Source organism: Peromyscus eremicus, chromosome 17, assembly GCF_949786415.1.
Source record: "Peromyscus eremicus chromosome 17, PerEre_H2_v1, whole genome shotgun sequence".
NCBI classification, from domain to species: domain Eukaryota; kingdom Metazoa; phylum Chordata; class Mammalia; order Rodentia; family Cricetidae; genus Peromyscus; species Peromyscus eremicus.
In genome coordinates this window covers 16,963,118-16,990,980 of record NC_081433.1, presented here as the reverse complement: position 1 = coordinate 16,990,980, position 27,863 = coordinate 16,963,118, and the positions used below count along the sequence as shown (strand labels likewise).

Below are 27,863 nucleotides of genomic sequence, written 5' to 3'. Positions count from 1 at the left end.
ATCATTAGCAATGAGATGCCTTCCAACTCTGTGATTCAAACATATAGCAGATCTTTTAATTTTATTCATTAAAAACAGATAGGTTAAGTTAATTATATTAGAAGTCCTAATCAAGACAAAGCTAGCACCTGGTCAAGGGTAGGTGAATACTTAGAATTACTTTCCAGATCATGGTCACCAGCACAATGGCTTCAATGTCAGAAGTACTTGTGGGTTTTCATGTTTAAAAAGCATGAAGTATTTTTACTTCATTCGTTAGTCCTCCAAGCCCCTCCATTCAGGCAGAAGAAGACCTCATTTTGTTTGACTTTACATTGTAGACTGTGCCATTTAAGGAAAGGCAGATGCCAGAATTACATGTCTTTTGAAGAAAATACCCTTTGGAGAATATTATGCTCTGGATCTTTCTCCAAGGGTGTGGGGCCTAGGGCTTGATCACACCTGCTCAAGGGCCATGCTGTGAAGTCATTTTGATTTATCCTGAAAACAAAGGGGGTGATCTTACCAGCAAAATGTCTTCGTTACAGTAAAGTATTTGAATCAAAGCTAAATGATCAACTTCAAAATGTGAACAACAAGTAATTTAGATATAAGTGACTCCAGTAGTTAGAAATAAAGCTTACAAGGGATGATTAACAACAGCCTAATAATACAACAGGGTGATAGAGTAGATGCTGTACAAGGAATCCATTTAGAAAGACATGGGAAGATGGTACAATTGATTCAAGGCAGAGTCCGGGTGGGTAGAGTTATTAGGTGGCCACTGCAATGTAAGTGATGCCCTGTGTAAATGGCAACCTTCCTGAAGCATGGCAGTAGATTGGAACCAGAGAAATACTAGAGTCATCGAGGCAGAAGTGTTGTTGAATATTATTTTAAGGTGTGTTACTTTTGTTTATGTTGCATTTGTTTAACTCTGTGAAGTTTTATTACTGTGCCTGTCTAAAACACCTGATGGACTAATAAAGAACTGAATGGCCAATAGCGAGGCAGGAGAAAGGATAGTGGGGCTGGTAGGCTGAGAGAATATATAGAGGGAGAAATCTGGGAGGAGAGATCAAAGAATAGCCAAAGAAGGAGGAGGACTTCAGGGGCCAGCTACTCAGCCATCCAGCCACCCAGCCACCCAGCCACCCAGCTACACATCAAGCCATGGAGTAAGAGTAATATTTACAGAAGTAAGAGAATGGGAAAAGCCAGAGGCAAAAGGTAGGCAGGATAATTTAAGGAAAGCTGGCAAGAAATAATCCAAGCTAAGGATTGGCATGCATAACTAAGAATAAGCTTCCATGTGTGATTTATTTGGGAGCTGGGTGGTGGGCCTCCCAAAAGAGCAAAAAACGACAACAGCACAGAAGGATTAGTATTCATACCAAGACTGATACTCTCCTGCATGTAGCTCTGATGGAGAGGTGGCTTCCTGGTCAGCTCCAGGTAATTAGTAGGTGCTGGCATGTGCAGGCTCTCATACTTCTCTTTAGGCTCTTTTGTCTTTATATTATTCTTTTTTCTTTTTTTTTATTAAGAGATTTTCTATTCATTTTACCTACCAACTACAGATTCCCCTGTCCCCCTTCCTCCCACCCCCAGCTCTCCCATCCAACCCACCCCCCATTCCCACCTCCTCTGGGGAGTCAGCAGAGCCTGGTACATTCAGCTGAGGCAGGTCCAAGCCCCTCCTCCCTGTACCAAGGCTGCGCAAAGTGTCTCACCATAGGCCCTAGGCTCCAAAAAGCCAGCTCATGCACTAGGGATGGGCCCCATTCCCACTGCCTGCCCTCCTCCCTAAATAGTTCAAGCTAAACAACTGTCTTGATTACCCAGAGGGCCTAGGCCAGTTCCATGGGGTGTCCTCAGCTATTGGTCCCCAGTTCATGTGTTTCCACTAGTTTGTTCTTTATATTATACTTCAGAGCAAGAGAATGTAGGTTCATTACTGAGCCCCACCAGTCACACCCTGGTTTCTGGGAGACGCCATCTGCCAAGATCTGAAATGTGGGAGATTGAAATATGGGAGATCTCCTTGATACAAAGAAGAAGGGGGTCACTTCGGCTTCCATGTGTCACTAAATACCAAGCCTTCTGAGCCAGGACTTCAGCTAGTGGCTGTGAGTTTTATGTATTGCCCCTGCTTACTTCCTTACTAGAAGACATCTAGTAAATAGTGCATGAGCTGAGATCTTTTCTGTGAAACCTCTAGTGCAGTGGTTCTCAACCTGCCTAAGGCTGTGTCCCTTTAACACAGTTCCTCATGTTGTGGTGACTTCCAACCATAAAATTATTTCATTGCTGCTTTATAACTGTAGTTTTGCTACTGTTATGAATCATAATGTAAAGATCTGATATGCAGGGTATCTGATATGTGACCTCCAATAGGGCCACAACCGACAGGTTGAAAACTACTGCTCTAGAGACTCCTGGGGAAATGTCCATGCAGCAGATGGGAGGGACGTGGGCCTGGAGATAGGGCAGCATAACTGAAGCCCAGCACAGCTAGCTGCCAGGCTAAGGAGGACTGCAGAAGTCTCTGATGAGATCGGGGAGGGGAAAGTCAAGGTTGCGCTGTGGAGCTCACAGAGGGTGGCTGGGGATGTGGTCTAGGTCAGATGTTCTGTCCTGCTTTTATCCCTTACAGATAACATGGCATTTGTCTTTAGTGTGACACATCTGAGCCACAGTGTCCTCTGAATTAGAGGACTGATACCTGTGACGAACTCAGCTGCAGTGGGAATTAAGTGCTCTGTGGGTGGCGCTGACCGTAGGACTTAGCAAAAGAGAAACCCGAGGTTGTTAGATATTAGTTACTGTCAAAGAGGAGGTTAATAGAAAACTGGGAGGAATAGATATTTAGAAGAAAGGTTTAAAAAAAAAACAGTCACAACAGTGCCAGATGCTTGAACAGCTAGTCAAGGAAAGGTCCACGGACCCATTGAAAATGAGAACAAAGAAGCAATTAATAAGGTGGACCAGAACATTCAGTGCTGTTTGGGTCGTTGGTCCTGGGCCATTTCAATTCAGAGTTCATCAAATTGGAAACTGAAAGTAAGTGTGTCTGATGGTTTTATAAGGTTAAACATGGGAATGATGTCTTACAATATTCGTTTATGAATGTGTTTTCTTCATTTTCTAAATACTCTTTAGTCCATTTCCCAGAGATCCAAATTTGTGTTCTGCACAGAATGAAAGCCTTGTTGTGTATGGTACTGCTATGATCCATAAGAATGCAGACTATGTAACCCAAGGAGGGATATTTCTACACATAACCAACCAACTTCTGAGAGGTAAACAAAAAAAGACACCAGGCAATGCTTTTATATAGTATGGCCCTGGGTTCCCTCCTGCTGGAGAAGTTTCTGGGCTGGATCTAAGGTGTTTTGTCAAGGCAGGGGTACAAGTCAGTGATAATCATTTGTCTAGCCCATGTGAGGTCCTGGATTTGATTCGCAGCTCTACATAGTAAGGAAATCAAAATTAAATGTAAATATGTGAATAAACAAAATAGTGTGTCCATAGACGGGCACAGTGCTCTGCATTCTAGGTCTTGGTTATAAAAACGTGAACTCCACAATGAGGATGAGAAATTGCTCAGCTGGACAGCATTTCTTCAGTGCCAAACACAGGGTGTGCTGCTCACTTCCAAAGCAAAGCTGGAGTAGGTGTGGGTTCAGTCCTGAAGGCTGAAGGGACAGGCCACGTGAGCACATTAGTAATAATCAAATCAGGCAGAGCCTGACGAGTGGGATAGACAGGTACGCTGTTTACAGAATGTTGATAGGAGAGAACAATTCTGCAAAGAAAACCATGGAAGCATCTGCATTGGGATGCTTCTTAGGAGAGAAGCAGAATTCGGGTACGGTGACACCTGGGAAGTGTCTCTGGTTGTTACTGGGGCAGTGCATTGTTTTTTGATGGCTTGAGCACAGCTAGAAGTGGACACCTTTGAAGCCGTGTCCAGTAAGTGTGGGCTTTATTTCACTGAGTGAAATATTCACAGACCTCCAAAGGACGTGGGTCTTGGACCTCTGAGCGACGAGGTCAAGACTGGAGATCAGAAACAGAGGGTAAAATTGGTGGTCATGATGACAGGGCCATGCCTAATGATACCAAGGGATGGCCAAAGAGTGCCAGGAGCAACTGGGTGCCCGGACACGGTGTGCGTGGCGTCAGGAAGTTGTTGCAGCTGGCATGGTGGGAAAGAAATCAGAAACACAGCCGGAGAGGATAGTGGTACCGGATGTCTCAGGCCACTGTTCCTCTCGCGATTTCTCACGTGCTCCATACGCTGTCTCTGGCATAAACGTTGCTATTCCTGGAGATGTGAAAACAGAAGTTTGGAATTTTAATTCTCCCATCCAAAGGCCACACAGGCAGCAGGACAGATCTCTCCCTGCCTGAGTTTACAGTGGGCAGGTCCCCAGCCAGGAACCTGGGTTAGTGCTGATACCAGCTCCCCAGGCACCATGTGACGAATCATTTCGCTCCATAAATCTTGGGTTACTCGTATGACGCTTTTTAATTTGGTCGTCTATTCTATACTGTCCCTTTCAGTTCTTGTGTTTTATGATTAGATGGCTTTATAACGTTTAAGACAGTTCTTAAGGATTAGATGGCTTTATAACGTTTAAGACAGGTCTTAAGAGGGCACAAGGGGAACCAGACGAAAACAACATGACTAGAATTGTAAAATGATGCTGAATGGAAAAGAAATTAAAAAAAGAAGAAGAAGAAGAAGGACATGGCTGCTCCTAGGTATGGTGGAGAAGGCTTATCGTAGTTATGAGGAAGAGCACAGCCAGAGGCAGGTACATTTGGGATGGACCAGGGTGAACATGACCCTGAGCTGGGTGGGCCACGTGAGGAGAGAGGGGAGAGCCAGGAGAGTAAAGGGTAGACCAAAAAGACAGGTAACCGAAGTGGCTGGATTAGACAGGGAGGGGCAGTTGGAGGAAGGGCAGCCCAGACTCTGGACTGAAGAAGTTTAGGGTAGGGAGTTGGGTATGCCAGCCATACCCTGGGACAGATAGGGACTGAGGGGTGCCGGGAGAACCTGGCAGCCAGGTCTGTTTTTGTACAGTCAGGCTGTTTGAGCCATACCACCTCCGTGAGAGAAACCTCCACGGGAACTACACGAGCTAACCCAGCACTCTTATTGTTTTGTCCATTTTTTAGAGGAACGGAGGAAGAAAGCTATGTGTTGGTAGATTACCTTCTGGATGAATTCATTGACAGCCTTCCAATTTCAGTTCAGAGTCCACTGAGCCAAAGGCCAGGCCTCAGACGTTCCCAGTGCCGATCTAGGATATGGAAATCACTATCCTAGGCTCTACTTCAAAGGGAATTCAGTGCCAAAGCACCTACGACAGCCAGCCTGGCTCCCTGATCCAGTGAACGGAGCAGCCGTTTGGAAAGTCGAGGCACCACAGGTGTAGCCATCTCGGCTCACTGATGCTGAGCAGGTGAGTCAAAGGTCACACATGCCTCGGTTTACTGATCTGCAAAATCGAAGTGGCAGAACTGACTTCGGGAGTAAAAGCATCCATCCATCTTTTTCTGTTTTTCTCTCTGTACGTAGGGTATGCACGTGTATGTGTTCATGCATGTCAGCCCGTGCGTGTGAATGCTCACACGTGCATGTGGAGGCCCAAGTGATGACAGGAATTATCCCCCACGGCTTTTTCCACTCTAGTCCCTGAGGCAGAGTCTCCCAGTCAAACCCACAGCTTGCCAATGTGGCTAGTCTTCCGGGGCAGCTTGCTCTGGAGGTCCTCTGTCTCTTTGAATTCCAGGCAGGCCACCGCGCACACCCCACATTTTTTTGTGGGTTTCTGGGGATCTGAACTCAGGGCCTCATGTTTGTGCAACAAAGGCTCTGACTACTGAGCCATCCTCTCAGCCCCATCGACACTTTTCATTTAAAATTGTAGTAGCTGGAGCGGTCAAGACGGCTCCGTGAGTGGAAATGCTGGCTTACCAACCTTGAGGACCTGAGTTCAGTTCCCAGCGCTCATGTTGTCGAAGTTAGCCAACTTTTGTAATTTGTCCTCCTGTGACCTGTAACCGACCTGCTGGAAATAAACATTTTCTGAAGAGACGTTTGTGTCTGTCATCAGCCTATAGGAGTGCTGAAACTAGGGATCCTGAGAAACTAGAAATCCCCCACCACCCCCAGGAATCTCATGCTGGGAGAAGGAAAAGGCTGAAGCCTGGTGCCCATGGGAGGGGGACCTTCTCTCCCGGGAGTAGATTTTAAGCAGCGATGACACTTTGTCAGACCTCCTTACAAGCCAAACTGAAGCCCAGACAATGATGGGTCAAGGGTGGACAGGACCAATCCTTGACCAGGACTGCTTACATGTGCACATCCCTAGCTTTCCATTTCAACTCCCATCTCCCTTCAGGACCCTAATAATGGGCTTGAGGGGAGTCACTGGAGCTCATTGTCCTTCTGCCCAGTGTGGCCACGTTGAATGCATCTCCTTCTTTTTGTTCTCTTACTGTTAATTTGTTGTATAATTGGCCTCTTTAGTTTGAGTAGCTGGACCTGAGGGCAGAGATGGTGGCCACAGTTTGTGAACATGAGGCAAATGTTCTATGTCACACACATACACACACACACACACACACACACACACACACACATACACACACACACACACGTTAAATATTTAATTTATATTAGGATATATTAGTTATATAAGACAGCAGGTTTCATTAGGAGGTGTAAAATCACTGCTCTTAATGGTAGGCCTCTCAGGCAGGGGTTCTACACCAAATTACAACTCAGCCCAATGGTACATTCTGGAAAGTTAAGTAATACGAAGTTAGGTACAATTACTATGTGCCAATTAAAAATGAAAATATGGTAAAATACAGGGTGTGCTGGCTAGTCTTATGTCAACTTGACACAAGCTAGAGTCATCTGAAAGGAAAGAACCTCCACTGAGAAAATGCCTCCAGAAGATCCGGCTGTGGGGCATTTTCTGAATTAGTGATGGATGGGGGCGGGTCCAGCTCATGGTGGGTGGTGCCACCCCTGGGCTGGCGGTCCTGTGTTCTAGAAGAAAGCACGCTGAGCAAGCCATGGGACTCAAGCCAGTCAGCAGCTCCGCTCCATGACCTCTGCATCAGTTCCTGACTCCATGGATCTGGCCCTGTTTGAGTTCCTGTCCTGACTTCCTTTGATGATGAACATGATATGGAAGCCTAAGCCAAGTAAACCCTGTCCTCCACAACTTGCTTTTTGGTCATGGTATTTCACCACAGCAATAGAAACTCTGAGAAAAAAGGGCATTAAATCCAGTTATTTGTTCAGGCTATTTCAAACTTTCTGGTATAGTTAAGAATATATGAATCCCAGTTTGTTTTGTCCTATTCTTGTGTTAGGGGTACCTGAAGAGAAAAAATCCCAGGAGGCCTGAGTAAGTTAAGTAAGTTGAATGAAGCAGATTAGCAGGAAGCAGCCCCTGATCACCAGTTCATCCCAGCTTTTAAGGACCAAAAAAAAGTGACAGTCAGGTCCCAAAGAAACTCAGGACAAACAGCTAATTGTGGTGACTACTAGTATATACAAATTTTCAAGTACCTGTTACAGGGTATCCTGGCTCCTCTCAGGTCACATCTCACCCCACTCCGCCCCCCCACCCTGAACCTCTCCAGCCCAGGGGCTTCCCTTCCCCCAGCTTCTGATTCCTATAAAAACCTGCCATTTGGGCCAAGTGATTTTGGTCCTCGTGGTCCTAGGCTCCTGTCGTGGCCTTCTCTCTTCTCTTCCTCTCTTGCTCGCTCCCCCATCCCCCATGGCCGGGTTCATGACCCTTCCAGATGCCTCTGGTTATGTTCTCCCTCATATCTACAATAAAACTGTCTCCTCAACCATCCCGGTGGGGAGGGGGGGGGGCGTGTTCTCATTTTCCGTCAGTGACACATACAGAAAGTGTCCCCAGCAAGCAAGCATTGTTTCCAGACATGGGGAGATGACATTGACATGGCAGGCCCTTAACCTTCTGCCCAGAGCCACATTCTGTTGGAACCTGTGGCTGGTCCAGGGACCAGTTTACCAAAGGAAGTTAGGGCCGGTCTAAGAAAACAGAGACCAGTTTTTACCCAAGAGACTTCTAGTACTTAATCTACTCCCAGGAGTACTTTCGTGAGATGGCAGAAGTATAACGCAGTAGCCTACCACACTTGTTTGTTTTATTATTTTAGTTATTAGTTTACATGCCTACTTGTTTTCTAATTAGAGAGAAAGAGAGGATGTGATTTGGGTAGATGGGAAAGTGGGGAGGATTTGGGAGGAGTTAGGGGACAGGAAACCATAATCAGAATATACTATATAAAAAAAAACTATAGAAACAGTTCTATAATTTTTTTTTAAAAAAGAAGCAGAATTTAAAAACAAACATTTAAAAAACATACGAGTTGTCCTTTAATGAGATCAAAGATGCCAAGGAGTATTCACTGTCACCTTTGTAAACAAACTGAAGCAGGACCTGGGGCTGTTCTTCCGAACCGATGCCTTCCTGGGTTCCAGTACACTGTTGGGACCTTCCTCCTGCCTCTGCCCTCCGCCAATGCAATTTCTACTCTTAAAAGTTTACTCTGGAACAGGAGAAATGGTCTCCCCTGGGAAGAGCTTCCTAATTGGTTATCCAATGTTTTCAGGTCCAAAGGAAACTCCAGTTCACCAAACCCCAATAGGCAGTCCAGATATTCCCAAAATGAGTTCAACCTGGACTATAGGAGGATTTCTGGAGGTTAGATAAAGGCCAGCGTTCCTCAGGAAGTTGTGAAACAGGTTCCCCTCTACAGAAAGGAGTCATTTCCCTTACCTCTGGCAGAAGGGACATATGGCTCCACTGATACATATCTGTGACTGCATATCAAAGCCCATGCTGGCCTCCAGGCTCCCTCAGCATCACAAGGACTGGTTACACATCTCAGAGTCCACACTGGCATCCTAGCCCCTCTCACTTCCTCCTCTACCCTAAACTCCCTCCAGCTCACCGGCTTCCCAAGCTGCTCATCCTTCCTATAATGTGGCTGTTCTCTGCTCCTGACACTCTCACTGTGCTCTTTCTCTATTCTCTGTCCCCTGCTGGTCTCCTCTCGCTCCCAGATGGCCCTGGCCATGTCCAGTCTGCTGACCACGGTCAGTCTACTTCTTTCTCTCTCTGATCCGGACTCTTGCAGAGGCCTCTAGATGTTTTCTCTTTCTTATATCTACAAAACAAACGAACTCTAATGGACTGGTCATGTTAGTGATTTCTTTATTCTAACTCCTTTGCATACGACCCAAGTAGTCAGCCCTGAAATCTTTAATACATACAAGTAACCCTAAACAGACTGAGAAGGTTTGATTTGTATATTTATGAATATATATGTAACGACAACAAAAAAAAAGAGGCCGTGAATGCGAGAGGAAGCAAGGGAAGGGCGTGGGAGGTGTTGGAGGGAGGAAAGGAAGGGGCAAATGATATGATTATATTTTAACTTCAATAAATGCATACATGTTTAAAAAGAAAAAATGTAGTACTTTCAAATAAATATAAATAATGATAAAAGGCCAATAAAACTGACTCCTTGGGCTGGCAAGATGGCTCAGTGGTTAAGAGCACTGGCTGCTCTTCCAGAGGTCCCAAGTTCAATTCCCAGCAACCACATGGTGGCTCACAACCATCTGTAATGAGATCTGGCGCCCTCTTCTGGCCTGCAGGGGCACATGCAGGCAGAACACTGTATACATAATAAATAAATAAATCTTAAAAAAAAAAAAAAAGACTGACTCCTTGTTTAGCAGTTTTGGTAAGTTGTCAGAATTCCTCAGGAACCAAACTCTCGGGTGTTGGGTGTAGATCTGGTCACAACCACAACTGAGAGTCAAGTTCATCTCGGCCCTTCCCAGAGTTCAGTTCTTTGTCCCTGGGTTTGAAAGAAACTTCCTCATATTCTATGAATAAGAAGGGAAAAGGGGGAAGCTCTTCCGAGCCAGTTTGTTTTCTGACGTGTTTTAATTCCAATCTTCGCTGTTTACCTGGCTTTGTCTCAGAATGGATTACTGGCCGTCCTGGAATTCAACCTCTGGGCAAGGTTCTTCCCTGCTGCTGAAGCACCACACAGCTGAACTCCCTCAAAGGCGACAGCTGGGAAGCACCTCCCTGAACCTGGGCACTTTTCCTACGTAGTCATTTTCTTCAGTACAGATACCTCAAGCAAAAATATGGAGCCTCAAAGGCCGAGTTTGAAGCCGGTGACATCCTTGTCTTTGGGACGGTATCACATTTCTGAGGAGTATGGCTTTCTTCTTCAGAATCCTCTGGTAAGGATCGTCTTGTCCCAGCCGGCACAAGAATCTTAATTGCTTACTTTATGGGGGTTCTTGTAAGGGTCAGTATAACACACAGTCACCAGCCAGAGGAAGAGGCTGGAGACGCAGCCCTGTGATTCTCAAGGGACAGCAGAGGCAGCTGCTGTGGGGAACAGCACAAACATCAGCAATGTTTCTCTGATGATTGCTTAAACATATGATAGTGAGGCCTGAATAATCAGAAGCAGAATGGCTGTCAGAGAGAAGGGGCGCTCCAGAGACATGATATAATGACAAGTAGGGCCCTGTGCCAGCAGCAAAGTGCTGCGGACATGCATTCTACCATAAGGCATAACACAGAATAACGGAACTGCCCCACCGCAGATACACTCTGCTTTGGAGACCAGTTTGCCATGCATCCCAGCAGAGAGACTTTTAAGCAGACACAATGTGCTCTGAGTTGGTACAAATAAGTTTATCTTACTTGCTGGTGGCGGCAGAGACAATGGGGGACCTCGGTGTTTTCAGAGCTGATCAAAAGATTAGATGGTATCGGGAATTTCTGAGATGAGGAAGGAACTCTGGAAAACAAGGAGTCCCAGCTCTCAATGCGACTGCACCCGCTCCTATTTACCGGCCAGTCTGTATCAGGCCTGCTGGCATTAAACGTAGTTCTGAGCTTGGAAGATGTGTCCAGGCGAAGAGCGAGGGGCAAAGCCAATGCTCTTGGCATCTTTTAAAAATTGACCGTAAATACGCAGGAAGGCTGCTCAGTTAAAAGTCTAGGGATCCGATATGGCCACCATTGTAATTGCTAATCAGCACCAACATCCTGCCTCCACCTAGTTCCTCTCTTCCTTATGATTAAAACTACCAGGAGCTCAAATGCCTGTTGCAGTGAGACTTGCCTTTGCTCTGATTTGAAACAGTGTATCGCTATGTAGCCCAGGCTGGCCACTTGCCTCGGCTTCCTCCAGGCTGGGATCATGGATGAGCTTCCACACTTGATCTTTTAATGTTCTCTACAGAAAACTGTCAGCTGTGACATCTGTCCCACATCTGCAAGCTGGCCGGGTGGAGGGGTATTCAGTCGAACCGGGGCCTGTACCTTTTGGGCCAGATCTCACAGGCTGAATCAAGCCTTGCCTTCCTGTCGCTCTACCTGGAACAGAGTTAAAAAGCCGTCTGTACTCTGACATGATAGTTTTCAATTTCCGGTTCTTAGTTCCTCCAGGCTCCTTGTCACACAGGCCATGCTAAACTAAAGCACCTGACATGACTTCCTGATGCCCCATCAGGTTATTAAAAGTTGGATTTCTTTTTTGTTCTGGGAATTCATTTGAGAGTCCTCAGGGGATTTCCTGAGGGAGAGGCTCTGAAGGTCCTTTCCTGAAAAGGCTCCTGTGCGCCGCCAGCCACCATCCCTCTCATAGTCTCTCTCTCTCTCTCTCTCTCTCTCTCTCTCTCTCTCTCTCTCTGCATTTGGAAAGCAGGAAGATCACAAGTTCCACGCCAGTCTGGACTACATAGCTACATCCCGTGACCCTGTCTCAAAACAGAAACAAAACCAAAAGCTCAACCAACCAAAGGGCCACATAACATACTCCACTGTGTGTGCCTGGCTTCATTCTGGAGTATTCCCATCCTTCCAAGTTCACGGGAGAGGAAGGACTAATGAGACACGCCTTTGGCGTCACTAATCACGTGGCCTGGGTTTGGACAGATAACACTGCATTTGGGGAAACATCAGGTCAGAGGTTTCCATCGCTTTCCTCTTTATAAATATCGGGACCAGATAAGACCCAATAGCAACATCAACCTCTCCTTCCATTTGCTAGAAAGGATCTACGTTGTGGTTTGGAGGATGGAGACCCCTTAAAAGAAATCCCCTGACCTGCTCACACAGAAAAGAAAAGTTCCCCGTTCCACCCAGTCACACGCGTCTATCCCAGCTCTTTCACTATGACTCTGTGTTTCCGTTTTAATTTTCTCTCATTCGTGTGAGGGTTTTAAACATCTTTTCTGGTAAAGGAGGAGGAAGGAACTTCGATTCGAATCAGGCCCCGGCTGACCCAAAGGGCAAGACGCTCAGTTCAGCCTCACTGGACAAACTGTGTCGCAATGCATTGATCACTGGTTGGGAAAGACTGGTGGGTGTGAGCCAGGCCACTCTCCAGGGCATAGCCAAGACCCGTGCTTCTCAGGCCAAGGGCTAACGTTAGGAGGTGGTCTTTCAGGTGGTCCTTAGGTTCCTTACAATAAATCCTTACCAGAAAGTCTCTCTGGAGAAAACACAGTTGGCTAATGAATGAGAAGGTATTCTGGCTTTGGGGCAGGTGACTGGCTACGTTTTACATATCCTATCAGGATGTTTCTATAAATCAAAGACTTCCAATTTCCAGGGTGTCTGTGGAAAATGGCTCCTCACATCTAGGAAAATACCGTAAGAGTTCTTTGATAAGATATCTGTTCTCTGTGTGTGTCAGGGGGAACAGCAAAATACCTTTGCAGACTCACAAGGAAATCGGTTTGTAGGAGAGGAGGAGGTTGAGAGGAGCCACGGGAGGAGGTAGTAAGAGGCAGGGCTGGAGGAGAGCTGAGACCAGCAATGCCAGGCTCTGGAAATTGACTTAACACCCTTCATGATAAACACAATGTGACCGCTATTTGAGACATTTCCTCACACAGCACTAAGGGCAGGGCTGGTTAGAGCAGTGGTTCCTGAGTGGTGTGTTGAAACCATTAGGAGATATTTAACAAACAACCCAAATGCCAAGCCCCACCCTGTTTATTCAGACTCTAGGCTCACGGGCTGTAGCACTGGACGCCTGACTAATAGAACAACGAGCTAGCCCAGCCAGCTAGGAAGGTGCCACGGCCAACAAAACCTCCTTGAAGGGCTGGAAAGTAGTTTACGGGCAAAGATAAAGGAAAGTAGATACATTGATAAGATAAGATGGCCACTGTGTGGTTTGGTTAAGGGGAAGTTTTTTGTTGTACATAGGAGAGAGAGAACAGCCAGAGAGAGGCATTGGCAAGAGTCCAGAGCAAAGAGAGAAAGAAGTGAACGTGGTCAGCAGACTGGACATGGCCAGGGCTATCTGGGAGAGGGGGGCCCAGCAGGGGTTGGAGGATAGGGAAAGCATAGAGAAGCAGGAGTAGAGCAGAGCTGGAGTGGAGGAGTGGTGGTGGAATGTAGCAAGAACAGCAGGGTCATAGGGAGAATGAGTAGCTGGGGGGAGGGAAGCTGTGAGCCTGGGGGAGCTTAGGGGAGGGGAGGGGTGGGAAGGGCTAAGACACTTTGAAATGTATAACAGGTACTTGTGATACTGAGGGAGCCTGTAGCCACAGGTAGTCATAGGTCCCTTCTGCCAGAGATAAGGGAAAAGACTCCTTCAGGTAGAGGGGAACCAGTTCCACAAGTTCCTGAGGAATGCTCACTTTTATCTAACTACCAGAAATCCTTCTGTAGTCCAGGTTGAGTCTATTTCTGGATATTTGGACTGTCCTTTGGAGTCTGGGGAATTGGAGTTTGTTTGGACTTGAGAGTCAGGAGACACTGTACATGTACCACTGGGGTAGACTTAATGACAGGCAGGAATGGTCATGAGGATGCCCTCCAGGAAAACAGACCTGTACCTTCTCCTTCAGAAGAAATGCTAAGTTCTTGGTTGAAGCATTGGGCCGTGGCTGGTTAGAATAAAGGGTAGAGAATCAATTGCCACAGAAGGCTATCCTTTTCAGACAAGACAGAAAGGAAGAATTCTAACATTGCCCTGAAACGTGAGGTCATCATGGATGGCCTCTGGGGCACATCTGACTAGGCGGAATGGGAACTTGAAACACAGTGAATCCACAGTAGATAGAGAGACAAAGAGGCCAGATTGCGTAATGGTTAACATTGACCAAGATTGGAAAATGCATATGGAAATAAAGGAGAATATAATGACTGAAGTGTGGGGGTTTTGAGCCAGTATTAAGAAACCAAAAAGATTGTAAACAATGGGGAAACAGAAAGTCAGGCCTGAGTGGAAAAAAAAGAAAGAAAAAGAAAGAAAGAAAGAAAGAAAGAAAGAAAGAAAGAAAGAAAGAAAGAAAGAAATAAAAAAGGAAAGGATATGACTGGTCCCAGGTTTCAGCACCGGATGAATGGAAAAAGACATGACTACTCCTAGGTGTGGAGGAGGAGAAGGTTTACTGTAGATAAAAGGGAGAACACAGGTAGAGGCAGAGACATCTAGGAGAGTCCAGAGTAGACACAATCCTGAGCCCTGTGAGGACCGGGGGGAAGGGAGGGATGGGGAGAGCGGAGGAACCAGGCACAGCAGCCAGGAGGCCCCAAAGAGAGAACTGGTAAGCAGAATGGCTGAATTCTATAGGGAAGGGCATTTAGGGAAAGGCAGCCCAGCCTCCGGGCTGGAGAATTTAGGGTAGGGGCGGGTATGCCAGCCAGGAGGGCCCTTTAACAGGTAGGGACTGAGGGATGCTAGGGGAAGCTGGGAGCCAGGTCTGCTTTGATACATTAAATAGACACCTTGGCCATTTGTCCCAAGTTTGAAACCTAACAGTATCATGCTTTCTTATAGCATATAAAATAGTATGATAACGAGATCACATGGTCCTAAGCCTCGAACTAACTTTTCTTCTTCGACCAATTGAACTTAATGTCACTACAATACTGTTAGCTCTCCGGAGAGAACCATTGGCAGCGAACTTGACTCTGTCTCCACCATCATTTCCCTGAACTGTTACCTCCCGGCCCATTTCATTTTCCCTACCCTTGCCTAGCTATACGATGCTCTGGGTACTAGCGGAGTGACTCCCTGAGAGGGTGCTCTAGTTTGTTTTTTGGTTTCTGTGACAAAACATCAACCCAAAGCAGCTTTGGGAGCTTCTGAGTCCCCATCACAATAGGTGACTGAGGGATGTCAGGTCAGGAACTCAAGGAGGTCTCTGCATGCAGGAACTGATGTGGAACCTGAAAGGGTGCTACTCCTCAGCTTACTCTTGTGTTCAGCTATCCTGTTACACCTTCCAGGACCACCTGCCTAGGGGTTGGCACCGCCCACAGTGGCTGGACCTTCCCATGTCAATCACTAACAAGAAAATACCCCGCAGACTTGCCTACCGGCCACTCTGATAGGGGCAATCCCTCAGTAAGACTCCTGACATGTGTCAAATTGGCAAAAACTAACCAGCACAGATGGTGGGCCTGGTAGTACATATATTTAATCCCAGCACTCAGGAGACAGAGGCAGGTAGATCTTTGTGAGTTTAAGGCCAGCCTGGTCTACATCGTGAGTTCCAGGCCAGCCAGGGCTATATAGTAAAACCTTGCCTCAAAAAATATAATAATAATAATAATAATAAAGAAATTAGGAAATTATAACACCATGCTGGTTGGTATAATGCTTTATAAGACATTTGGTTGTGTGTTAGCCTGGCAAACATTATGTCACCATCATGAGCTCTTTGAATCAAGCCCACTGTCTTGGTTATTCAGTACTAACGATTTAAGTGTATTCTTGGCACACATGTTATATTGTACATAGAACTGTGTAAAGGTCTTTTTCTTGTTTAAAGTTTACTTTGAAAGATAAATAAACATAAAATGGGACACTGATTGCTATAAGGAAAGAAATGTAAGCCTGTCATGGTATACACCTGAAATCCCAGCACTCTGGAGGGTAAGGCAAGAGGCCGTGTCTCCAAAAGCCAAAAATGAAAGAGAAGGAAAGTGTGAGGAGAGAGAGAAAGGCCAAAGACTTTATTATCTCTTCTCATCCCACTTCTGGAAAAAGGAACGGAAGGAAGAATAGGTCCATTTTGTTTCACAGTTCAAGGGTACATATGTCTATCAGGAGGGGAAATCAGATGCCTGAGCTTGAGGCATCTGGCCATGGTGCAGCCACAGCCAAGAAGCAGAGAGAGCTGAATGCTAGCTCTTCCTTGGCTCTCTCCCTTTTATAGTCTAGGCTCCCAGCCCGTAGAGTAGTACCACCCACAGTTAAGGCAGGCCTTCACCTCAGTTCATCTAATCCAGATAACCTCTCACAAGCGTGCTGTGAGGCTTGTCTCCCTAGCGATTCCAGACCCCGTCAAATTGACAGTCAATATTAACTGCTTTACTTTCTATGTTTCGTAGATCATGGGGATCATGGAACAGGAGTCCCATAACACAAACACAGATGGATTAAAGATAAGCATCAGTAAGAAGATTCGAAATACTGTAAAGAGATGGCTTTGGGAAGAGAGGGATTTTCTAAGCATGATTTTAGAGCAGGAAAATGAATGAAATATTGGTCTGTTTGACTATTCCATTAGGAATAGCTATTTAAAATACACACAAAATCCAATGACTGACTGTGGCAGTGCACACTTGTAATGACAGGCTAGGAGGCTGAGGCAGGGGAATTCCCATGAATTTGAGGACACTCTAAGTGGGATACATATTGGGTTTCAGTCTAGCCCAGACTACACAGTGATATTTTGTTTCAAAATAAAAGAAAAAAATACAATTACTTAAATCTTGTGAAAAGATTTTTGAAAAAGAGTTTTGAACTTGCAGAAATCTAAAATTTAAGAATAAGAATAGTAACAAAGTGATAACCATCTGTGTGCTTCATTGGTTATACAACATACTAGGAAAAACACAAATCACACTGGAACCTTCCAAGTGTTGTTATTCTAAATGGGAGGGTAAGAACTGGATTACTTTTACTGTCTACCTTACAGAGTTTATGCTTTTTAAAAACCTGGTTAGCAATTTTGACCCAAAGACCTTATCCTTTACTTCTCTAGGAACTGGGAAGCCATTAACAAGACTGAACAGCAACTGAGTAGCAAAGACTTATCTTTGACTAAGAATGGGAGCTGTGGGAGGTAAACTCACAAGTTAACTTCATGCTCTGTTATGGTTACAGGCATAGGATCAAAGAGATTGGGGCAGGGGAGTTAGGCTAATAGCCCGGAGGCATATTACTGGGAGGCACAGTCAAGTATTTTCTGAGATGAGATGGAGATTTCCCAGGAATTCCATCAACATCCCCTTTTCAATTCTTTTTAAAAAGTTCGCTTACTCTGTGTATGTGTGTGTGTGTGTGTGTGTGTGTGTGTGTGTATGTGTGTGTATGTGTGTGTGTGAGAGAGAGAGAGAGAGGCAGAGAGACAGAGAGAGACAGAGACAATCAGAGACAGAAACAGACAGACAGACAGATAGAGACAGAGAGAGGAAGGGAGGAGACAGAAAGAGACAGACAGACAGACAGACAGACAGACAGACACACACACACACACACACACACACACACACACTCAGAAAGAATGCCGACGCCAGGCGTGCTTCTGGAGGTCAGTGGACAACTGTCTCAGGAATTGGTTCTCTCCTGCCACCTTGTGGGATTTGGGATGAGCTCAGGTCGTCAGTCCTACCAGTGGGGACGTCTGTCTAGCTTTCTTTTCCTATTTTTTATGGCTCTTTCTGGTCACTCCCCTAGTAACTGTTAACTGTGGTGTTACTGAGGGTGTCATGGAGCATGCGATGTAGGATTTATTATAATGAAGTTAGAGATGTTTAGTAGTTACTATGATCCTTTATCTGAGACCCAACTAGTCTTGAACAGCCACTGGGCTTACAGCTATCTTGTTATAAAAAGGAAAGTAAATTAGAGCTGGGCAGAAGTTCTCTGGGTCGGCTAGATAGTACTGATGCTTCTCTCCTGCCCTCTGTACTCAAAGCATTCTTTTTCTTTTTTGTTTATTTGGGTTTTTATTATTATTATTATTATTATTATTATTATTATTATTTGTTGTTGTTGTTGTTGTTGTACATACTAGGCAGGTGATTTTCAATGAGCTAACACTTCCCATCATGCCCAGCTTCATATAGCTGTTAGGATTGAGTCAGGGGCTAACCACACCACACTCTATGTCATCTTCCAGGTAATAGCAGGCTCCATCATGGGGAATTTGTAGGTGTCTGGCAAGCTTCCAGGGCCCCTCTGGACTTCAGAAAATGCCAAATCCCAGAGGCCCCAAAGCTCTCTCTCTTCCTCTCTCCACAACCCTCATAGTTGATTCTAGGTTTCCTGATGCTATGTGGAGATGTGAAGAAACAACCTGTCTGAATTTGTAAGACAAATTCCCTAGACAACCAGACTTGAGAGGAATGACTGGTGTCTAAGAACTTAGAGACCTCAGACCTCAGACAACAAAGGGCTAAGGGACATCCCTCAGGGGGGAAAAAAGGATTAATCAATTAATTAAATGAATGCGACAGGTAGGGTATGAAAGGACGTCAAAGATGTCTGCTGGCTAATGAGAATCTTGCTTGCTGCTGTTGTCGCTAATGCCGCAACATGAAATCTCGCAACGGAGAGTGACTAACACAATTCTGTGCTTTTTTCAGTCTCTAGTGGAAAGGCTGGCGGACAGAATGCATTTTAAATGAGTTGTGGTGCTGTATGAGAGGGGTGTTTAGCAATCCCCTAGGCAAGAACTGAAGAGGCCAGGGAGCCTAGCAACACCCACGGCTGAGGTATCGTCCCCTATTTAAACAGGTTATAAAATACCTTTCTAGCCCTTCTTCCCCATCAGGATTACTTGCAAGGCTTGGTCCCTGACATTGGTTGTCAAACTCAGGCTGAGTCAGCATTAGCTGGTGGGTAATTGGCTGCAGGGCTCCACCAGAGTGTTGGCTTCAGTACGTCTGGGGTGAGGGCCAAGCGTCTGCGGGTTGAACAGTTCCCAAGGGATACAGGTACTGTGGCCACGGACCACACTTGGACAGCTCTGTGGTTGTGTTGGTTTGTTGAGTTTTACAGGAGTCCAAACACAAGATGTTAGAAATGAAGAGAGGCAACATTCCTCTGGGACCTAATGGGAAAAATTAGACTGTAGTCTGGAGTCTCAATATTAAGAAATAAACTATTTAAGATGTCATAAACTAGGAAGGCAGAATCTGGTCAGGCTTAATATAACTCTAAGTGGAGGATTCTTTCTTTAGGTACCAAAGAAGAAAGATACAGGTAATGGTTAGTGACAGCTTTTCTTCCATCCTGCCCACTCACGGGGGCATCTGAGTCCTCGTGACTTCACATGTGTGGTTTTCTGTTTCAAAGTAAACAGGAGATATGCTAGTCTGGCATTTCAGTTACTATGTTCAAATCTGTCCTGAAATGTACAGATCATGCTATGGGCCACAGGAAAATTATTGTAAGAACTCAGCTGGTTATGGCAAAGCCACTACCTGAAGGGATCAAGGAATTCCTTCAGAGGAAGCCAACTTCCAAGGAGTTTTTGGTGTTATTTGGCTTGTTACATGAAAATCATGTGTGCCTTCATAGTTTTCTCAATTGATTTTTCCCTAAGAAGTGCTAACAGTGTGGACTGACCACTCTTTGGACATATACATTCAAGGTATATGGAGAACAGCCTCAGGAAAGGCTTCCTTCCTCCCAGCCCATCTGTTTCTCCCCTTTCAGCACTGGAATCAGATATCTCCCTTAGCCACTTTCAAGGACTACCAGAAATAACAGTCCAGACCACCACATGCAAGTCTCCTGATTTAAGGTAAACTCCACAAGGAGACACCACCTAGGTCAGGTGGACCTTAAGTAATAGTTTTACACAATTTAGCTCCGACCCTCCTTCCTTACAGCCTTACTAACTTTATAAAGCCCTAACTCCTTACCTAACCACTTCTCAGAATGTAGACTGAGCACACAGATCCCCTCTTTCATATACTAACCAGTCATTAGCACTCAGCTGGCCTCCTCTTTTATCACTCCCATTTTAGATTGTAAAAGAAAGCCTGGTGGTCACTGCCTGAGGAAATGTCTTACCTGCCTTTATGACCCTGTAGAATTCAAGCCGGTTACCTTGCTTAGCCAGAGGATTGCTATTGCCTGGGTTTATAACTGATTCCTGAGAGACTTAGGGAGAACTGAGAGAATAAGGAGATGGAGAAGAGAAAAGAGAATGGAAGAACTAGATGGGTAAGAACTGGAGAGAAAAAAACAGATGGGGAAGAACTAGATTGAAGGGCTAGAAGAGAGGACTAGAGGAACGAGATGGAAGATGAGGAAGAGCCAGATGGGGAAGAACAAGATGAGGAAGAGCCAGATGAGAGAGAAGGAGACGGGAGAGGAGCTGATAGGGGAAATAACTAGATGGATGAGAACCTAGAAGGGGCAGAACTAAGATGACAACAGTTAAATGTAAAGAGAAATTGGGCAAGAAAGGAGTTAAAAATGAGAGCAGAGTATAAGCCTGTAGAGAGAGAACTGACACAGAATAATAAAGTGTGTGGACTAAGGAGTTTTGTGTACATAGATTCATTTCTTTTCATCAAAGATTAATTATCAGCTGGTTGTAGATTCTTCCTGGACCCTGGGAGGGGACTATTGAGGGGCTGGGTCCCGTAGTCCCCATTAAGATCAGACCAGTGAGCTGAAATAAGTTGCCAGTTCACAGATAAATCAGCATAAATCTTTCAGTCTTTTCATCACTATCTATCTATCTATCTATCTATCTATCTATCTATCTATCTATCTATCTATCATTGATCTATCTAATACCATCTATCTATCTATCTATCTATCTATCTATCTATCTATCTATCTATCTATCTATCTATCTATCTATCTATCTATCATTGATCTATCTAATACCATCTATCATCTATCTATCTATCTATCTATCTATCTATCTATCTATCTATCTATCTATCTATCATTGATCTATCTAATACCATCTATCTATCATCTATCTGTCATCATCATCTCTATCATCTATTTATCTCTATCATCTATTTTCTATCTCTCTGCCATTTATTTCCATCTCTCTCTCTCTCTCTCTCTCTCTCTCTCTCTCTCTCTCTCTCTCTCTCTCTCTCCAGTGCTAAGGATGAGAGTCAAGGCTCACAGTACTAGGCAAGTGCTCTGCTGTCCTCTTGCTGCCAAATGTCTATCAGTTTCAGCTCAGCTCTCTTCAGTTCTGCACCTCTAGCTGTCTCTGCAGATGATGACACCATCCGTGATTTCTGCCCAGGACAAAGGCTGGGTGGAGTTGGGTGGGGGGTGAGTGGAGCAACACAGACTCTGCCTCCCAGAAGTAGGCAGGCCGTGAGACCTATGGCTGAGTCTGATGCAGATCTTCCCCAGCATCACTGCCATCTGTCAGGAGCTACAGCCGTCCTTCCTGATGTAGCTTGATTCAAGGCGTCCAGTTTGGAACTACTTCAGAGTCAAAGAAAGGAAAGAAAAGACTAATTGAAGTCCAAACATTTCAGAGTTTATGGCAAGATGTTGGAAATACTGGGGTTGTGGGTTAAGCAGGAGTTGTGAGCCCAGAATCCTGGGAGACGCAGATGTTCATGAGAAAAGCCTCTCTTTCTCCCCCACCAACACACACAAGTGATATGTGGGTCTCTTGTTGATCTCTACGTCTCCATCACTCTTCTTCATATGTACTGTCAAATTTCCTGGCTTCTCAGTGCCCTTCCATGTTGTCGCATTGCTCAGGGTCAGCTCCGCCTCCTCTCCCCGTTCTTAGCATAATGCTTACCCCTCTCTAGTCTGTCTTCTTGATCAACTTCACTCCAGGTAGCTGAGAAACTGGGTCCTTAGGAAGCCAAGACTCCAGCCCCTGCTTCTGCCAGGATGCATCTCCCTCCTTCAACCCTGTAGCATACATCTCCCTCCTTCATCCCTCCAGGATGCATCTCCCTCCTTCATCCCTCCAGGATGCATCTCCCTCCAGGCTCCTTCTCCCCTTCTTCATGCCCTGCTGCCCTGAGTACCCCCTCTCCTCCTTCCCCTTGATCCTATTACAGCAGCAGACTATGAACTGCTCGATGCACTTATTTCTAGAAGACTTCTGTGAAAGCAGGCACCCTTTTACTAATAGCTCCCCTAAAAAGTCCATCCACATATTCCTGCACTTCCCTAGCACAGGAGTATTTGAACTCAGTTTCCAAGACCCTGACCTCAATGTCTACAACAACAACAACAACAACAACAAAACCTAGAGAATCTAGCATGTACTTCCTTGCCTTGCTTTGTGGCTAAGGGGTAGCCTTATTTAACTCTATATTGATGCCTTTGATCTTCTGATTAGTGCCTTTCATAAAATCCTCTTAAGTTTTGACTTCCCTGTGGTCTTTCTCGATGGCTCATTGAACTTCTAGAACTTTCTTTGTATCTGTGCCGATGGAGTCCATGACTGTGTCTGCCGTGTAAATATTCCCCAGTGTGCTAACCTAGACCTGCTTCTTGTTTCAGTTCTCATCAGCCTCAGAAACGCCGACCACACTCTCTAGTTTCCCTTTTAGTGACTTTCTTTCTGAACCGCATGCTTCTTGGTACATTGCGTTAATTTCTACAGCTGTGTAAGCCCGAGCCATTGAGAACCAGCTCTTTGTCTACACTGTTTTCTATTCGCATTTCCTTTTTGTGTTCTCACCCGTTACACAGTCACTCAGTTCATAAACACGGTCATGGTCTTCATCCCACTTCTCTGTAACTTAAGAGGCCATGCATGAATTTAGACAATCTGTTCACTGAAAAGCCGCTGGGCCCCACCCAGGTTTGGCGAACATTTTCTAAAATGCCAAATAAACTTCCTTTGGACAGCATGCAGCTTTCTGCTGCAGTTTTTCAGGTTTACTGCTCGCTTGCAAAAGCTGTCATAGACAAATGGGAGTGGATGGATTTCAGTATAAATTGATTCACAGACATCGATGTAGCCGAACCGGGTGGCTCAAGCCTGTAACCCCAGCTACGCCTGAGGCCGCAAGAGGAGAATCATGAGGTCAGTGGCAGCCTGGGCAACTCACAGAGACTGTCTCAAAATAAAAAAATAAGACTGTAGACTTGAGGGCTTATATCTACAACCCAGTACCTGGGAGGCTGAGGCAGAGGATTGTGAGTTCATGGTCAGCCTGGGCTGCATAGCAAACCTCTGTCTCAAAAGACTACAAATACAAAAATAAAAATGAAGAAAAGAAAAGCCACGCTTGGACTTCGAAACCAGGCCCGATTTTGATGTTTCTGTGACTATTCCCTTTTCATTCCCAGAGCAGGTAGGTGAGAGAATTAACCATTTCCATTCTCAATAGAGTGCCAAGCTCACAGACACACAACAGCATGAAACATGTGATTAAATCAGGACCCATCTGCCTGCCCTTTCCCCTCCCTTGCTATATGGTATGAGAAGCCCAAGATCTGTATGCTAGCCACCTGTATGTCTGTGTGGTTAGTCTAGCCTAAGGCCAGGCTTGTAGTGAGCTCTGTTTGCACACCTGGGCTGACTTGAATTTGGAAGAGTATTCCAAAGCTGCTTTCCAGGGAGATCTGAACGACTGAGCTGTTTTCTATTTGAAATGCAGAAAGAACTTCCTGATCACTACAGGCCTTGGATGGAAATCGCCAACAAGCTCCCTCACTTAATTGAAAGCCACCAGCTCCAGGCCCACGTCTACAAGGTACATTGTTTTGTTCTTCTCTTCACGCCCCTCGCCACCCTTCTTCCGTCCTTCGTAGACCTTTTCTGCTCAGCTTTGTGGGAGTGAGACAGTTGACTTGGCCATAGGGACTGATCACTGCCCATGAGATTGTCATCAACTCTGCCTTCCCAGGCTTGCACAAAACAACACCCACAATGTATCGAGTCCTCATCGTGTGTTGGTGTAAAAATGATTATAGACGAGAATTGAGAATAAATTAAGGGAAAATGAGGAAGACAGGCATGGAAATTCTCAGGGGGCTTGTCCCAAACATGGTGGGACAAGGTCTGCTACTTCTGAGTGGGTTAGCTTGACCTTATTGTGTCATATATTAGCTGAATAAAAAGTCTTTCTGATTTATAAACACAAGGTCAGCCATGGCTCTGGCGAAGTAATGAACTCCATAGACATCACATTAAAATTTGCATGCATGTAAGTATATGAGGTACATCTGTGGCAGAGTAAGCAATTTCCCTCAAAAAGGAGTACAGAAGAGTATGACATCTTGGTCCTGGGAAACCTGAAGCCATCTCCCTCCAGAAGGCATACTAGGAAAACATGCTTTGATTCAGGAATTTCATAGTAAGCACTGAAACTCTGAGAGCCTCATAATCTCACTTCCTTCTTTGAGAAATGGAGGAAGCCCTCATCCCATTGTTGTGAGCGTTAATGGCCTTTGTCAGGACCCTGTCACAGTTCCTGCCACATAACAACACCCAATATCTGCATATTACTTCCCTTTCTCGGCTATCTGTCAGAAGCAAGCCGCAGGATTTCAGAAACACAAGAAGGCACTTCGCCTTCCAGGATCTTCTTTGCTGACGTTTAATGTCTAATTATGAACTGATTTAAAAATACTCACAGGCCCTCACAGGATATCCAGAAGTCAGGACAGGCAGCAGGCCTCAGTAACACCCTAGATAAATCCCCTCTCCCCAAAACCCCCATTCAGGCTGACCCATGTAAGAAAGTGCAATCCAAAAAGAGTTAGTTTATTTTTGCACAAAGGTGCTTTGTACACACTGTTGAAACACTAATACTAATAAAAACATCAAAGGAAGAAAATAAGGTAGAGAACAAGATAAGAAAAGAACTAATGTTGATCCATGTCCCCTGGGAAAAAACCTACAGTGAGCATATTACCCCTAATCAAGCTGTGGGTTTGAAGAACGTACATGCTGTTCCCTAAAACTCCTCACAAGGTATTTCACCCTCAGAGGGAAAGTCTCATGCTTCTCTCTCTAGCTGAAATCTGGAATCCACAAATGTTAGATGTGCGTCGGTGGGAAAGGTGAAGGGGCAGTTGGTAGAGGGTCTCCCATTGTGATGAAACCCACACACCAATGCTTCTGTTTTCGCCCACCCTCCTTTATACTGACTAGCTGGTTACTAGGCAGGATGCAGTGGGATAAACAGTTAGGACGGTTCTGTGTGACAAGTAAGGTACCAGTGAAGATAACAAATACGCATGTGCTTTGCTACAGCTAGTCCATTTGTGTGAATTGATCTTGCAGAAATACTCATCCAAAAAAATTAAAAAAGAATACACAAGGCCGTTTCATGAATGGTCATAGTGAATAAAAGAGAAAAGATGAATAGAATAAAAGGTGAAGCCCCCGAACCTCCGTTAATAAACATACTTGTTAAATAAATGAAAATGTACAGCTAGTAAGTGGCCACATAGGCACGTGTCTGTGTCTCTGCCACTCTATATATCTTGCCCTACTGTAGCTAGAGTTTTCCTGCCTGGCCCATGGTCAAGGCAAATCTCTCTCACCCGCCAGTCCCACAGCCACTCAGACACAACCAAGTAAACACAGAGACTTATATTGCTTACAAACTGTATGGCCGTGGCAGGCTTCTTGCTAACTGTTCTTACAGCTTAAATTAATCCATTTCTATTAATCTATACCTTGCCACATGGCTCATGGCTTACCGGGATCTTTACATGTGGCTTGTCATGGTGGTGGCTGGCAGTGTCTCTCTCACCCTTCCACTTCCCAGAATTCTTCTCCTTGTCCCGCCTATACTTCCTGCCTAGCCAATGGCTAATCAGTGATTTATTTACTGACCAATCAGCAACACACTTGACATACAGACCATCCCACAGCACCCTACAGTTTATGGAGCAACAGAGAGTGTATGGTAGTATACGTATGCAGAATCTACTTCGTGGGAATGTGTGCTTAACATCCATACATATGTAAATGATAGAAAGAAAGACATACATTTTTACCTTCGGAGAGGGTCTTAACATGTCGCTTGGGCTGCCTTCAAATTTGAGATCTTCCTGCCTCAGCCTCCAGAATGCTGGAAGTGTAGGTGTGTCAGCGTAAAGACTCATATTCCATTCTGTAGAAAAACAAATATCTTGGCTTGTGCATATTCATCTTGCTAGACTTTGTATCAAATGTATCAAAGTATACTTTTCAATACAAGAAGTGTGTCAGAAATACTCAGTGCCCCAGTGTGGGAGTCAGCAGGGTGGCAGAGCTGGTTTAGAGAGCCCCTGAATATTTACCGAGTTCTGAGAAAAGAGCATTGAGATTAAATTTGCCAGGTTAAATACATAATCGAACAACGTCCTATAGTATTTGGTTAAATACACAATCCAATAATGTCCTTAGGGAGTCAGTGTACTCACAAACATCAGTGTTATATTTTTCACTCAACTGAAATAATTTGCAGCTCAAAAGTGTAATTAACACACGGCCTCAGACATTGGGCCGGCACACTACATTTCTAATGTCAGTTTCTGTCCCAGGTGTGGTACAGATTCCAAAGAGACCATTTTCTGATTATAAAGTATGTGTATACATTTGTATGTGCCTGACATTTTACAGCCGATTTCAATTACTTTGTAAGTTTAAAAAGGTGCTCTTTAAAGGGACACCATTGTTTTTTTACAGAGAGTCCGGTTGGACAGTAAATAAGGCAAGTGAATGGCAGCCTTTCTTCAGGGTCAGGTTTGTGCCAGCAAACTCATGTGGAGCTGAAGAAGCAGCCTTTCCAACAAGCAAATGCTAGGAAAGAAAGGAATGAAAATAAACTCTCTCTCTCTCTCTCTCTCTCTCTCTCTCTCTCTCTCTCTCTCTCTCTCTCTCTGTGTGTGTGTGTGTGAAGCAGCCTCTAGTCCCCCCCCCACTAAAATGTGATAATGAAACCCAATTCTTTGTGTTCTAAACCAAAGCAGAGCTGAACTTGAAAAAGAAAATGAACTATGGAAAATTCCAGAACGTGTGGCCACTGCTTTCGACTCGGGAAGATAAGGGGTGTATAGCGTTCTCCCTAACCATCTGCTGCTGTTTGTATAGGCCAAGTGATTAACTACAAAGATAATTATTTTATTTTTCAATCCCTATAGTTGCTTTTTTAATCATCTGTATGTTTAGAAGGCAGGGCCAGCAACCCTGGAATGTTGAGAAAACCTTCTTCAGGTGGACCTTGATCCTTCATACCTAGGCTGTCCCATAGGTGTCCTTCTTCAACACCTGAGATGTGGCCAAGGACAAAGCGAGAAGGCACAGAATAGATTTTCAAGAGTTTGAAAGACTTTTATACTGATTACCTATTAAAATACAAAATACATTGACTCAACAAAGTACATTATGAAGACTAATTTTACTTCTTTTTGGCTTTAAAGAGCTGTGGCTACTGGAAACTTTTAAACAAAACCTGTGGCTCCTGATTCAAGTGAGCTGTGGTTAATCCACAGAACCTCCTCATTCCTTCTGTTGTGCCCAGATTGTGACCCCCCAGAGAGACCACTGAAGACGAGCTTACCAGAATGCAAAAGCAAGGTTTTAATCCGGGATATCCATGATCAATACAAGCCTAGGCAGGGACTTCATCCAACACACCCAGCGCAGTGGAGGCTAGAGGAAGTGTCCAGCCTGAATTGTGCACAGCTTTTATTTTTATCTATCTATCTATCTATCTATCTATCTATCTATCTACTTATTTATTATTTATTTATTTATGGTTTTTTGAGGCAGGGTTTCTCTGTGTAGCTTTGCGCCTTTCCTGGATCTTGCTCTGTAGACCAGGCTGGCCTCG

General features: G+C 44.9%; 1 protein-coding gene and 1 non-coding gene across 3 annotated transcripts in view; both read left to right on the top strand.

Annotated features, from left to right (window-relative positions):
• Positions 1-10,048: 10,048 nt before the first annotated feature.
• Ido2 (indoleamine 2,3-dioxygenase 2) overlaps positions 10,049-27,863 on the top strand; it is a 42,418-nt gene continuing 24,603 nt past the window's right edge. For both annotated transcript variants that reach the window (XM_059244830.1, XM_059244831.1), the window contains exons 1-2: positions 10,049-10,315; positions 23,691-23,786. In XM_059244830.1, the coding sequence (XP_059100813.1) occupies positions 10,217-10,315; positions 23,691-23,786 (195 nt within the window). In that variant the 5' untranslated portion in view covers positions 10,049-10,216. The remainder of the gene's footprint in view (positions 10,316-23,690; positions 23,787-27,863) is intronic.
• On the top strand, positions 18,759-18,879 carry LOC131894798 (U6atac minor spliceosomal RNA). Its single transcript, XR_009375027.1, has one exon. It is a non-coding gene; the product is annotated as a U6atac minor spliceosomal RNA (small nuclear RNA).